Source organism: Amyelois transitella, chromosome 10 (assembly GCF_032362555.1).
Source record: "Amyelois transitella isolate CPQ chromosome 10, ilAmyTran1.1, whole genome shotgun sequence".
Classification (NCBI taxonomy): Eukaryota; Metazoa; Arthropoda; class Insecta; order Lepidoptera; family Pyralidae; genus Amyelois; species Amyelois transitella.
In genome coordinates, this window is record NC_083513.1 from 412,281 (window position 1) to 427,563 (window position 15,283).

Genomic DNA, 15,283 nt, shown 5'->3' on the forward strand with positions numbered 1-15,283 from the left:
ACAAGAATCCTATCATACAAAACATCTTCGTAAACTTGTTTTATCCTCAAAGTCAACATTACAATAATAATTCTAACTAGGAAAATCGCATACAATCGTCATAAGTTGCTAACTAAATGTAATGAACGACGATATCAAGGCTGCAGGGAAACCCAAACCGGTGTTTGAAGGCTCTTGACCTTGCGAAATTCGGAATCGCAATACAGACCTTATTGGTGCAATATCTACTAAATCTTCTACATTATTATAAATATCTCTAGCATAAAAGTACTTACAAATCTTCGTCCGAGCTGTGACTGGAGTAGTTAATGGGAAACCCCAAAGACTTCTTCCAATCGTGACCCGAAGAGTCCATCACGTACACAAATCACAATACATCGGAATACAGGGCATTAAACGCGCGCACTATTAACTTTTGAACACAACAGTGTATCGCTGATTGTAAGTAAATCTCATGCTATTTAGATTATACAAATCGTGGCCGGCTATAAAATAAAACAAGTTCTCCGAAATCTGATAACACTTATCATTGCGAGCTGCGACGACACCACGACACAACGGTGACAGCGGGCGGAAACACGATAGACGAAAATTGAACGATGGACGAATGAATGAAATCGAGGTAATGACTCCCTAATTGACAGTGACATTATGGTAGTGTTGACAATGACAGTTAATTATCTATTTATTTTTACTACATAGGTACATATTGTTTCGCTCCCGGCCATTATAATATTATAATTAATGCGGCTTTGCACACGCATATTGTTGTTTAACGCAAATCTTACGAAAACAGAATTTTCCTAGATGAAATGTATAAGTTACTCGTATGCTTTTCAGTACTCCTAATGCCTTTAGGTGTCCTTAAGATAGCTTTTTCCCACGAATTCATACGCACAATCACTAGTTTTTCGCCCCTGTGGGAATTTCGGGAAATTCTGCAATTGTTCACTATACCTACTGTCTCAGGAAAAAAAGACGCCAAATTAACGAAACTTATTTAATTAACAGCTGGACTGTTGACCGAATAATTTAAGCGTTTCCCGTGGTTTAACTCGGCACATTGTCGTTCATAAACAATCCTGCGGGAACATTAGTTTTTTTCAGAGAGATACCCTTATTGTAATGACATCCTCTCAGTTCTTTGCACGTGTAACTTTTTGGGATTCAGTTAGCACTGAGAAAATTGAATGGATGCATGGCGTAAAGATACTTCGGAGTACCTACACAAAGTATTTGTTTCCTGTTCCCAAAGGAAATACATGCGGAATTGGATTGGCGGGCAATGGATAGTTTTTAATACTTGCATTGCCTAGGTAATTTTAGTAGGTGCTTCTGATATCTCACGCATTTATAGTTATCTCACGACTAAAAATCTATTAAAGCAGATCGCAAATACTTTAGGTATTTTTTGTCTTGCGTACTTTTAACTTCAAAACCCGCTATACATAGGTGCTGTTAAATTTTTCTACTTCGAATTGAAAATAGACGAATCTGTCGAGTAGCGAATCTGCCGAATTACGAATCTGTCCAATCCAGTATCTGTCGTACACCGAACAAAGGAGTTTTTCTACCTATTTGTCATTGTAACTTCTTGTTGTATTTGTCAAAGAAAACGTCTTATACCTACTAGACTTTAATTAATTGCTAGATACAACACTGAAGTCGGTAATGGTCAGTAGTTTACACAGTTTTTTTTTTTAATAATCATAATTTTCGAAAGTAAAAAAGTTTTATTATTATGAACCTTATTTTGTAAAGAACAAAGGCCAAGCGTGATTCGGATCATCGTATTTGTACCCCGGCATGAAAGGCCACAGCTGTTTCAGCCCGCTCTCCTTGGCGTGCTGGTTCACGTTGTAATTGTAATATGGAAAAGGAGCGTAGCTTTCAAGGGCCTCTGCCGTTGTGGCCAATAACGCCGCCATCATGAAAATTGTTTTCAGCATCTAAAAAAATATCAGTATCATTATCAACATAGTAGGTACTTACTTATTTATAAAATAGTTGTGTAGATAACAGAAATTATTAGAGTAAAGTATTCATCTCTTCCTATGGATGTCGCAAAAGACAACTAAGGAAATAGGGACATTCATAGTACCATGAGGTACATACATACATATACCTACTCGCGTCTATATCCCTTGCGGGATAGACAGAGTCAACAAACAGTCTTGAAAAGACTGTTAGGCCACCTTCAGCTGTTTGACATATTGATAGAATTGAGATTCAAATAGTGACAAGTTGCTAGCTCATCGCCTAAAAGAATACCAAGTTTATAAGCCTTTTACGGGAAAGAGATGGTGGAGATGGAGATCCTTTACTTTTTTGTATTAGTGCAGCGAACCACACGGCACTACCATGAGGTACCTACCTAATTATAGTGGAAGGCACTTCTTGGTCAAGCTAACTTGAAATTAAGACTTCATAAATTTAATAGCAAATTTCAGGTAAGTAAGTGCGACTGACCGCTTTCGATAGAAACTTTTTTATAACAGTGGTTTTACATTTCTTACGATTATATATACCTACAGTTACGTTGGTTTGGAATGCCTAGAATGCACATCTGCATCAGGTAAAAAAAGAACTTTTTCATTGTTGACCTGCTTTTAACATTACGAGTTAGTTCATAATGAGACCACATTTTGTGTAGGTAGGTACCTAGTTCGTAGCTACACGAAATATTAATTAAGATAAGAACCATGTGTCTCGGAGTAAAATGAATATATACTTATTCAGTGTCGAAATCATAGGGAGATTTAGAAAATTTAGTAATTGCTTTCAGTATTCTTATATCGTTTGTTCGTTCGTGTCGTGATTATAACAAAATACTTCTTTTCAACAGATTACCATAAAACTGAAGATTTTGTATAGTCAAGTTAGTCATTTATCTATCACATTTTTTAAAATATTATAATAGTGCCGTGTGGTTCCCGGCACTAATTCAAAAAGAATAGGACCACTCCATCGCTTTGCCATGGATGTCGTAAAAGGCGACTCAGGGATAGGCTTACAAACTTGGGATTCCTTTTTTAAGGCGATGAGCTAGCAACCGATCAGTCTTTTCAAGACTGTTGCCTCTGTCTACCCCACAAGGGATATAGACGTGACCATGTGTATATATCTATGGTTTACTACCTAAGTATTTAATTGTATTCATAACAATTAGATGCCAAAAGTTCAAAAATAGAAGACATTAACGTTATCCGATTTAAGTGAACGTTTTCACGTAAGTAGGTACGCGACCCGTTAGTAAATATAAAACACAAAAGAGTCATGAAAGGCATTCTGAGAGAGAACGCAACATAAATGAAACAAATTTATCTTATAAACTTTTATTCCTAAGTATACATACAAAATTGAATGTAAAAAATATCTTCTATAAGTACACAAAGAGAGCAATTGAACTAAGTAGGTACCTATATAATAATGGGGATCTGACTCTGCAAGTAAAAATTCTTCATCACTAACTATGATCTGTGATGGGAATCAAATTCAATGTTTATGACGACTTGACCTGCTTTTCCTGATAACATGATCACTATCATCACCCGAGTCGTCAATTTCATCACTCTTTCCATTCACGCGATTCTTAGCTCCAATTTGCAACAAATCTCTAGCTTTCTCGTTCTTAATCTTCTTCTGGTAAATAACGTAACCGTCTTTGGTGACGTAAGAGACGACAGGAGTCAACACTTGCCGCCGCCGGTGTTTCAATTTGGATCTTCTACTAGCCCTGTATTTGGTCTCCCTAGAGCTATCCGAAGAAGATTCCGCATCAGATGAAGATGACTCACAAGAGCTGCTTGAACTGTATTTGGGTTTTCTTTTCCTGCGCCCCCTTTTATTAGCTGTTTTGGAGTAAAAGGGCATGACGACGACAGGTAATTTTGGGGGGGCTGCTATAGGGTAGGGCAGTGCTGGGGCTGGCATCGGCATGGGCATCGGAGCTGGAACTCCGGCCATCGGCATTCGCATCTGCATTTGTGGTGCCATCGGGAATGGGGCAGCCGGCATGTATTGAGACGAGGCATGCCGACAGAGATATAGTAACGCCAACGACTGAATTAAAAAGCTGACCATCTAAAAATGACAAATGAGAACAAGATGATTACACTAGATGAAAGGTAGCTTATATAGTAAGGAGTACAAATAAAATTAAAAATAAATAACATAAATTCTAATAAAATTGACTTACTTGTGGCAAATTTAAACGTGATAGATTTGTGTGCAGCACTGTTCAAATATTCACACGAATTTATGAAAGATAGTTTAGAAATAATTTGGATGAACAAGTACAGTTAACCATCATTATAACACTTACCATGATAAAAATTAATTAACTCTTATTAGAGCATAGTGTGTCAGGAAAAGTTGACTCGACATTAATGAAAACTTACCGTCGTAAGGCTATAAATAGCTGCAAATTGAACGACAATAGGTCCATATGCATTGCGTAAGTAAGTTTAAGGCAATCTTATTCTAAGAGCTGGATTGAACAAAATTTTAGATAAATAGAAGATAAAGATACTACAAATAATGAAATTGATTTAGTAGATATTTTTCTTTAATCAGTAAAGAATTTTGTAAGTGGTGTAATCGTATCAGCAAAAATTGTTTTGGATAACAAAAGAGACTAATCGTGATTTACTGCCTTAAAATTTAATACAAATAGTAAATATATAAATTGTTATCTTTTTAAAAAATTGATTCATGTTTCTCAGAGAAAATACCTAACAATTGTTACATGACCAATCTGCTGGTATGAACAATCAAAATCATTGTAGTGGAATTACATAAAGTATTGAACAGTTCACATGCCATTGTTTTCCAAAATGGATAAAAGACACAGAATTTATAAAAAGGATTAAGGTTCGAATTGAACATTCACTGTGTCAGAAGATTTTGTAGGTGCCAAGTGTTAAAATTGATAACTCGGACGAACCTTATTCTTCTGTATCTGAAGTACTCTCATGGAAGATTCATGTCATTCACCCATATCTTAAGCCAACCAACTTCAATAGGTGACTATAATTCAACCTTAATCATTGCATTAAATTCAATAACTAAATTTTTAGTTATGAGATAAACCATCCTAATAAACGTTCTTCTTGTTTCAGAAATAACATGGTTATCCGAAAACGTCATGTAATTGTTAGTTTAGTTATTGCCTTGGAATTAGTCTCCGGTAAAAGCTTGAAAGTGGATCTACCATTATGTCCAACAAACATACAATTTCTTCCTCAAGCGTTGCCTATGCACTGTCGTATGCCACGTATACCACGGAATGCCTTTCCTTTTTACAGTGACGGTTCAGAGAAGCGTAAGCAGACTGTCCCACCATTCGTCCCACCTTTCTACCAAACCCCATCACCAGGAAAAGTACCAGCTCCATTTCCGTTTCCACCAGGCTTTCCTGGATTTCCTGGCATGCCGATGCCAGGACCATTAACGGGACCTATGGGTCCCATGCCAATGCCGCTGCCCGGCGCCCCACCTCCAAAACTTCCAGTTATCGTAATGCCATTCTATACTCCCGATAAATCGTATAAACCTAACAAACCTTCAGGGATATGTTCAGATTCAGATACAGATTGTTCGGACAAATCATCAGATACTGACAAATCATCAGATACTGACAGTTCCTCAGATAATGACAGTTCATCTGATAGTGACAGTTACAGTGGAGCTGGTGGTCGCCCTGGTCGTCCTGGTAGCCCCGGTCACTCGGGTCACTCCGGTCATCACGGTCGGCCCGGTCGTCCCGGTCGTCCTGGCCGTCGTAGCCATCACAGGTCTAGGTCTGACCGAGATTCTGATCATGGCTGGTGGAAATTCAGGAGAAGTCACAAGCAGAGAGGACATCGATCAAGAAGGTATAGACCTCGTGAAATTGTCACTCCGATCCTGCAATATGTTAATAAAAGGGGCTACGTTATATTTGAAAAGAAAATAAGTGGTGGCGAAGCCAAGGCGTGGTTGCAACGAGATCATAAGAATGAAAGAAATTATGAAATTATGGATGATATAGACGGAGACGATGAGATGGTTCAAAATAATGATAAAGAAGAAAATAGAGAAATACATAAGAATACAAGAAAAAACGAAGACAAACCCCATAATAAAAGTTCAGACTCCACAGTAAGGTCTAAATCGTCGTTGGCTAAAAAGAAGCATTATCAACAAGAAACTGCCAATTCTATAAAGAAAGAGGAGCGAAAAAGTGATTAATTACTTAGTTATTGTGCATGAATAGGTTTTTTTTTTAATTTTGTATGCATTGGATAAAAAAATCTGTGATTTAATCTGTCTTTCATTAATTGAATCACCTTTATCAGATTCATGTGAGGTACAACGATAGCGCGGTATGAACAGTTCAATTCCAGACTATATCTGTTCCCTCAGCAACTAAAACTGATGGAGTGTAGTAATCCTAAGTTTAATACCTGGTTTTCACGACATCTTTTCTGTCATGGGTGAAGCACTGTAACCATATTGAGTGCTTTTTAATTTTCAAAAAATTCCAAACACTGTTGTTCATATCAGTTGACCCACGAGCAATAAGTGGTTTTTTTTTTATTGTGATTGTGAGAAACATGTTATTAACTCAATAATGAAAGTATAAGCTACTTAATCCTTATCCACAGTTCACGATGATGAGTCTTTCTCCCAAGAATGTTCAATTTCAATTATCCAATTAATAATTTATATATAGGTATGGTTCAAAATTAGACAACACACTCGTATTTTTAGAATACTCGTACATAAAAGAACTTGTTTCCTAAAATTTCCATTAAAATTTTTATGTTCCGTTTGATTTTGCTGCAAATATGAAATATTTCTAGACTTATATAAAACACATAGGTACCTATAAAAATTATTACACACTTGAATTTTATTATATATTGATTTTATAAAGAAAGCGATGTTAACTTATGTGATCATGGGTTAAATTTTTTCGCATCACGAATCAAAAAGTTCTTACTTATAATGATTGTGAGTATTGACTAAAAGATCTTATTAGTTACGTAAGATTATTGAGGTAATTTGTAACTAATACCTAGATATTAGGTTTTGAGCGTCGCTGGTCAAATAGGTAAGGTGCCCGCTTAAAATGCGTGATGCGCAGTAAAGGCACAGGTTCAAATCCTACTTCGGCCATGTACATTGGTAAGTACATACATACATAGTCATTGAACTATTACTTATCGAAAGTTAAGTATATTAGTTTGAATACTAACCGATGCTCTTACGATAAACTCAGTAAACTGAATTTATAATTTATCGACACGGGTTAGGTTTACCTGTAAAAGTTAAAGAGGTCAGACTGAAGTCGCTTCGTGTAAAAACCTGACTCACCCAATCCAGGGTCCATGGTCAAAGGCATACCCCGGGCTCCTCTCCAGGCGACCGGGACTAAAGCCAGGAGGAATAAGACCTAGATATTAGATTAATCACTTCACACTTGTTTATGTTGACACAAACCGCTCATTGCTTCTTTTATTTCAGATCAAACATGCAATATTCGCCTTAGTTCTATGCCCTATAATCTTCATAAGATTAGGCAAAGCACAGATTCCCATGATGCCAGCCCCCATGGCGGTGCCGATGGTACCCGCCCCACCACCGCCCATGGCACCTATGGCCCCTCCACCCATGATAGCCATTTTTGTATCGGGAAAGAAAAAGAAACGTACCACTAAGCCGCCTGATAGCGATGATGATGATGATGATGATAATAACGGGAACGGTGGTAATGGCAACAAACGTAGAATCGTACCTTATCCCGTTCCTGTGCCAGTGCCGGTGCCCGTGCCCGTTCCCCTGCCTCCCCCACCTCCACCCTGCCCTTATATGTTTGGTTGAATTGTTGGCTGATTTTTTTTTTTATTAAAAAATATTAAGATTCTTACATTTGAGAATAGAAATGTTTTGTAAATTAATTACTTACCTACCATTTAGTTTATTATCCGCAAATATGTTTCAACAAAAAACAAAATATTATATTCCAACTAATTTTGTAAATGCGAAGGAAAGATTATTTGTTTGTTTGTCAACTCTTTATGTGTTTTCTACTGTACATATATAAGTAAGTATAATTAAGTCTGGAAAAAGACATAGGGTACCTTTTATCGCAATAAAAACTAAAGTTCCTGTGGGATTTGCAAAAAACCTGTATTCTTTTGTAGGTGGCGTTAATTTCGTCGCTTTTTGTAGATGCCGCTAAATTCACGCGGGCGAAGCTGCGGGTTTTAGTAACATATAGAAATAAATATACATAAAAACGTCAATAAATGATACACACGACTAATTCTCTTTTTATTGTAAAAAAAATTCACTCCGCATCAATCACAATGAGCACAACACATTCAGTAAGTACTACGAGTAATAACGCCAAATTTAAAAAAATAATATTAATTTGTGGCCTCTTACATCTATATACATACATACATATGGTCACGTCTATATCCCTTATGGGGTAGACAGAGCCACAGTCTTTAAAAGACTGATAAGCCACGCTCAGTTACATCTATATTCTCGATAAAAATCTGCTATTTTAAATAATAAAGAATAAAATTTTGGCACCGTATAACGAAATAAGGGTATACTTAATTGATTTGTAGTAACAAAATTGAAAGCACTAGAGGTCTATATTAATAAAATCACTAATGTAAATAGAAACGATCCACTTCACACAAAACTTGCTATATAATACAAAATCCCCGAAGATGCCTTGCTTAGTGGCTTGATATGTTTTGGCTGATGGCCTCTTGTATCGTCCATATTTGATTTGATACCTTGTCCCAGCCCGCCAGAAGTGAATCTGTTACTAATCTGGTCACTTGCAATTATCCCATGCATTTGTAGCCCTTATAATTTATGCACACGCATGTGGCGTCGACAAACTTTATACTTCCCTTTTTTACGGCGTTTCTTGCAAATATTTCTAATAGAATTTTTCTTTGATTTCTTGAATTTTGGTATCGGAAGCGGCCCGATGATATAAGGTATTGGCGGAGGTGGACCAAATGGAACTCCCAGCACTGGACCAGGTATAGGTATTGGTATTAAATAAACATCAGGTCTTGCCGTACTTGTACTAGTTGTCGATTTAGAATCACTGTCAAAATCAGGAATTTGTACAGGAATAACTATTGGCGGGGGCGGCGGAGGCATCAGGATTACGGGCGGTGGTGCTGGAACATACACGGGGTATTGTGGCACTCCGATTCCTAATTTTATTAAAGTTGCAACAATTATTATCTTAGCTGCCATTTCTCTTGAACTCTCCGCAAGCAATGAACATTTTCTAACTAAATCAATTCCAGACGATAACATCGTTAACTTTTATAACATTGACGTGAAATTAAGATGACTCAAACTCACGTGATGTATTTCATTTCAATCGTAAAATGTAACTTTAAAAACAATTAAATTAGGCTGGTTCTATATTTTGTGTTTTTTTATTCCGAATTGTATCCTCAAAGTTTGAAGGTCTTCAGAACTTCAGGATGTTTGGAGATAGTAAAAAACTTTATACCAACCTACACCATTTATTTGGCTTTATTAAGCATTGATTTAGAAAATCTAATATTTTTCGTCATAGGCATCGTTTAAAATAAAATCTTCAAAACGTCAATTCACAAAATAAGTTGGTTGTAAGAAAATTCTTTGTAGGTAAGTATACTATAAACCAATATCCACTTTGTTTTATTTGTATATACCTAACATTTTATAGATTGTAAATACATCTTAAGTTCGTTCTGCAATTTTTCAACATTTTTTTTTAAATGGTGAATATGAAAATCAAAAATGAGTAAGATTAATTTGGAAACAAGAACAAGTACAAATTAAATTACATAGGATAACTATGGTAATAATGTACATACATATGTACATAAAATCACGCCTCTTTCCCGGAGGGGTAGGCAGATACTTCCTCTTTCCACTTGCCACGATCTCTCCACACTTCCTTCGCTTCATCCTTCAAGGTGAATGCTTTTACAAGGAGTGCATGGAAATAAATTTAAGGTTTTGAGGTGTAGTATGAGATGGGTAGTTTTTCGTAAATATTGGAAGATACATCTCAAAGTATCTGAAGGATCTTATGTTAAAATTTAATAGCTGAGAACAGAGTTAATGGCTCAAAACACAGCTATGTTAGTAACAAGATAATAAAATTACAAGTTTGTACTACAAACATTATTACCGCCGAGCTTGCATAAAGAAAGTTATGAATGCGGATGAGGCGAAGGAAGTATGCAGAGATCGTGGCAAGTGGAAAGATGTTGTCTCTGCCTACCCCTCCGGGAAAGAGGCGTGATTTCATGTATGTATGTATGTTAGCATCACAGCCAATGGTTACGATTCGCGTGATTCAAGGTATTTCGTCTTTTTCTACAACGCACAATAGCCACGTTGTGTAAGGATGTAGTTGCGTCTATAAAACTCGTATACGCCGGAAAATACATGACACTTGGTCTATGCCTACATTATGATTGTAAGTACCTATTGCATTATATAATTTGTTGATACCAACCATACCCACCATGACTTTCTTTCATTGAAATGAGTTCCGTCATCTAGAAGTGTTTATCTATGATGTAGACGTTATTAATTATTCTTACTGATTTTTAAATTAACTTTTTTTTATAAGATTTTCAAACAAATTTCTATCCATTTAAATAGTTTAAACATACATATAAGATTGTTGGCTCTAACACCGCAAAGGATATAGACGTGCTATATCCTTACAATCTTAAAAGAACTGATAAGCCACGTTTAGCTTAATGATAGAATTGAGATTGATTTGTAGATAATGACAGGTTGCAAGCCCACCGCCTAAAAGAAGAATCCCAAGTTAATGAGTCTATCAGTTAGTCGCCTTTTACGACATCCATGGGAACGAGTTGGAGTGGTCCTATTCTTTTTTATTGGTGCCGGGATCCACACGGCACTTAACTAATAAAATAAAAGTTTAACTGTTTGAATTTAATAAATTTAATCAAAAGTGATTCTTCAATTCCAGATTGTTCCCGAAAAATGGGCGTCAACAATATTTCTTATTATATCAATAACATCAAGAAGCGGAAAATCACAAATGCCTATGACTTTTCCAAACATGTTCGCTGCTCCGCCTCCCATGCCCATGGCGATGCCTGGAATGGGACCGATGGCACCAATGGGAGGTCAGATATTCGGGTTACCAATGCCACCCCCACAAACAATGATCCTACAACTAATACGCAAGAAAGGAACCACTACACCAAAGCCAATTGAAAATGACGGAGGCGCTATTGCCATACCTATGCCGGTGCAAATGCCCGTACAAATGGCGATACCTGCAATGTCACCGCCAGCATTTTGCCGGAATAAGTCACGTCACAGAGGATGTCCAGCTTGCCCACCCTGCGTATGTTCTCCATCTTGTACACCAGCATTCTTCTCTTATTGTTCGCGGTGTCACTTGGCGTGCAGATGTAGAAGTGCAGAAGACACACCTCTGCCCCGGGCACCTCTGCCACCCCAACCTTTACCAGGCCCAGCTTTTGCCGTGGCCTTTCCTCCGCCAGCCCCAGTAGCGTTTCCTTTAGGTCCGGTTTACAAAAAACGCAATCGGCATAACAGAAATCACCGTGAAACTGAGGAATCGTATAACAGTGCCAGCGATAGCGGTGAAGAACCGAAAAGGTTTAAAAGAACTTTTCGTAGATCTAACCAAAGAAAGAAATCTGGTGCTCACAATGACTTTGTTAGACCAGAAATATCTTACATTGCTCAAGATGGTGAAGTCAAAATAAGCAGACCTATTAGTAATGCTGAAGCTGAACAGTTGTTACGTGATGAGAATTCTATTCAAACCATTACAAGCTCTCCATATCATGATCATTCTTCGACTGTATTGGATTACAATGACGCTTCAAAAGTACAATTGGAATACGGATCCTCCCAATTATCAATTGCGCAAGATCCCTTAGCTACTAAGACGGATAAAAGATTGGTCAAGTTAGAACCACAGGGTTTAGTGAAAAATGTTAGAAAGAGAGTTATGAGGACTGATGTGATGCCGGAAATGTTGGGCTCAGGGAAAAAGCATTTAATTTTCAGACCACCAGCGGATAGAAAGATAAGCAATATATCGGTTTCATTTACGGTAACGTGACGCCAACTTGTTAATGGAAAATGTTTTAGGAATTTGCAGGTTATAACATATAAGTTTTGTACTTTTTATAAGTAAATAGTAGTAAGTTTTTGACGGCCTCTGTGGCGCAGCCGTAGTACGCTTGTGTGACACCGGAGGTCCTGGTTTCAAATCCCGGCCAGGGCATGATGAGAAAATAACTTTTTCTGATTGGCCTGGGTCTTGGATGTGTATCTTTATAAGTATTTATTATGAAATATAGTATCGTTGAGATAGTATCTCGTAACACAAGTCTCAAACTTACTTCGCGGCTAACTCAATCTGTGTAATTTGTCTCGTATATATACATATATTTTTATTTTATTTATAGTTCTATTTATCACGTAAGACTGATGTCTGGTTGAGAGCCATAATGTCTCTGCTTAAAAAGCGATACTTTACGCAACTATTTGAACAATGGAAATATCACACAATGATTGGAGATAAAACTTGTTATGTAGTCCCGAGTGCCACCTATATAATGTTTTAACGTATTTTCATTTCCCACACCAGTCCGTCACAAGTTGAAAATCAAATGTCTTCCAAATAAGCAAAATGTTTAGCTCAAAATTTATTATTCTCACGTTAATATGTAAAATGACTATAACACAAAGTCAACTAACTGATTTCGATGATGCGATTTTTAATATGATGAACAAACCATCGTTGATGAGCGGATCAGACAGTGACCGATTCGAAGATATGTTTTTATCAAAAAATAAACAATTCAATGAATTGGGAAAATTGAAAGTTAATCCAATATTAAGAGTGCCAGATAGCAATCCGACGCTGAAGAGTTTTAGAGAATTACAAGACAAACTCATTCGGGAACATGAAAACATAACCAAACAGCTAACTGGGTCACAATCAGGTAACAAAACATATTTACTACCACCTCTGCTACCAATGTTTCCTTTACAACCTGTTCCACTACCACCAATACCAGCAGTACCACCCATGGTGGTTCCTGGACGAGTGTTCTATGAGCCTGTGGTGCATGACCATCCGTCTCCTCGGAAAATAAAGAAGATAATAAAAAGAAAGAAGTACTTCAGCTCATCGTCGAGTGATACTAGTTCTTCTGAGAGCAGCAGTTCCAGCAGGAGTTCAAGTAGCAGTGACAGTTCTGAAACTGATTCTTCAGCGGATTATTACGATGATTATTTCAATGTTGGTTAGATGAATAGAAAAAAAAAACAGTTCTTTCTCATAATTTATTATACTTTGAAGATTGAAAAAGGTTTGTAGATTTATTTTGTAAGCTTATTTTAAATTGGTTTTTATTTTTATAATAAAATTTGTGATTAATTTGTTTTTTTTATTTTTATTATTATTTTGTTTAACTGTATACTGTATTTGTGTTTAAATTGTTTTGTCTACATAAGTACGAAACAATTGAAAATTACTTCGTATAATCTCACCATTAACTTTTATATATTAGATTGAGGAATTAAACGAAAATCATTATATAAAAATTTATTACAATAATAACAAAAATTAAAATTATACCCAATATACAACCGGTGCGTTATACGCTCAATAAATATAATTTATTTTATAAATTTATTTTAATTGTACCATAAGCCTAAATTCTAAAACTAATGACTTAATTTCCTCACAATCACATGATAATTGCAATGTACTTACCTACTTACTAAGTAGTTATAGCCCGTGACTATGGTCACATTAAATGAAAAATGTAGTTCCTACATACATACATACATAAAATCTCGCCTCTTTCCCGGAGGGGTAGACAGAGACTCCCTCTTTCCAGTTGCTACGATCTCTTCATACTATATGTATATATATCTACATACTATATGACATACAAAATGTCGTTCCTTTCTGTTGTTTATTCATACTTTCCTGCCTATACTCATTGGGTAGACAGAGACTTTGCATTTCTTCATGCAAGACTTGTCTACGCTCATCTCTAAAATAACCTTTCTTAATAAATAAAAACCTTCAAAAGAGAATTCATATTTTTAGAACTAAGACTAAGAGATAGATTTCCACCCAGGAATAAAGTAGAGGAGAGACATTAGGTACTTATAAGATTTCCAAGTATAGACATCTTATCCCTTTTAATCAATTTATTATTTTTTAAAGAAAAACTTTAAGCTATACATCTGTACAAAGAAACATACATATTATGTATAATTTTTTGTTTGTTTTGTTTATATACAATTTCTCCTATAACACGACACAATAAATAAATAAAATATATACGGGACAAATTACACAGATTGAACTAGCCTCGAAGTAAGTTCGAGACTTGTGTTACGAGATACTAACTCAACGATACTATATTTTATAATAAATACTTATATAGATAAACATCCCAGTCCCAGGCCAATCAGAAAAAGTTCTTTTCTCATCATGGCACCCTGGCCGGGACCTCCGCTGTCACAGACAAGCGTACTACCCCTGCGCCACAAAGGCCGTCAATCATAATTCTTTGTGGGATAGGTGCCGACTATCTACAGCTTTCCACTTGCCTCTTCACAACATACATATAATCACGTCTATATCCCTTGCGAAGTAGACAGAGCCAACAGTCTTGACTCTGATAAGCCACGTTCAGTAATTTGGCTTTAAGATAGAATTGTAATTCAAATAGTGACAGGTTGCTAGCCCATCGCCTAAAAGAAGAATCCCAAGTTTATAAGACTACCCCAGAGTCGTTGTGAAGAGGCGTGCCGTGTGGTTCCCGGCACCAATACCAAAAAGAATAGGACCACACGGCACCAATACAAAAAAGTTTGTTCATCCAAATTATTTCTAAACTCTCTTTCACAAATTCGTGTGAATATTTGAAAAGTACTGCACACAAATCTATCACGTTTAAATTTACCACAAGTAAGTCAATTTTATTAGAATTTATGTTATTTATTTTTAATTTCATTTGTACTCCTTACTATATAAGTCCTTTCGTTGTTGTCATGACTAAGGGATGGGCTTACAAACTTACGATTATTTTTTTAGGCGATGGGCTAGCAACCTGTCGCTATTTGAATCATAATTCTATCATTAAGCCAAACAGCTGAACGTGGCCATTCAGTCTTTTCAAGACTGTTGGCTCTGTCCACCCCGCAAGGGATA

At 36.4% G+C, this 15,283-nt stretch overlaps 2 protein-coding genes across 2 annotated transcripts in view; one reads left to right on the forward strand and one right to left on the reverse strand.

Moving 5' to 3' along the window:
- The window catches only part of LOC106134810 (mitogen-activated protein kinase kinase kinase 4), a 52,796-nt gene extending 52,232 nt beyond the window's left edge, over nt 1–564 (reverse strand). The window contains exon 1 of the mRNA XM_060945971.1: nt 276–564. Within this exon, the coding sequence (XP_060801954.1) occupies nt 276–355 (80 nt within the window). The 5' untranslated portion in view covers nt 356–564. The remainder of the gene's footprint in view (nt 1–275) is intronic.
- Nucleotides 565–5,127: 4,563 nt separating this feature from the next.
- On the forward strand, nt 5,128–6,231 carry LOC106134787 (serine-aspartate repeat-containing protein C). Its single transcript, XM_013334924.2, has one exon. It carries the CDS (start codon nt 5,128–5,130, stop codon nt 6,229–6,231), a length of 1,104 nt encoding a protein of 367 aa, XP_013190378.2.
- The last annotated feature ends 9,052 nt before the right edge of the window (nt 6,232–15,283 follow it).

Bases quoted from the DNA above. Each gene is read 5' to 3' on its own strand.
- LOC106134787 (XM_013334924.2), top strand. From the start codon at position 5,128: ATGGTTATCCGAAAACGTCATGTAATTGTTAGTTTAGTTATTGCCTTG.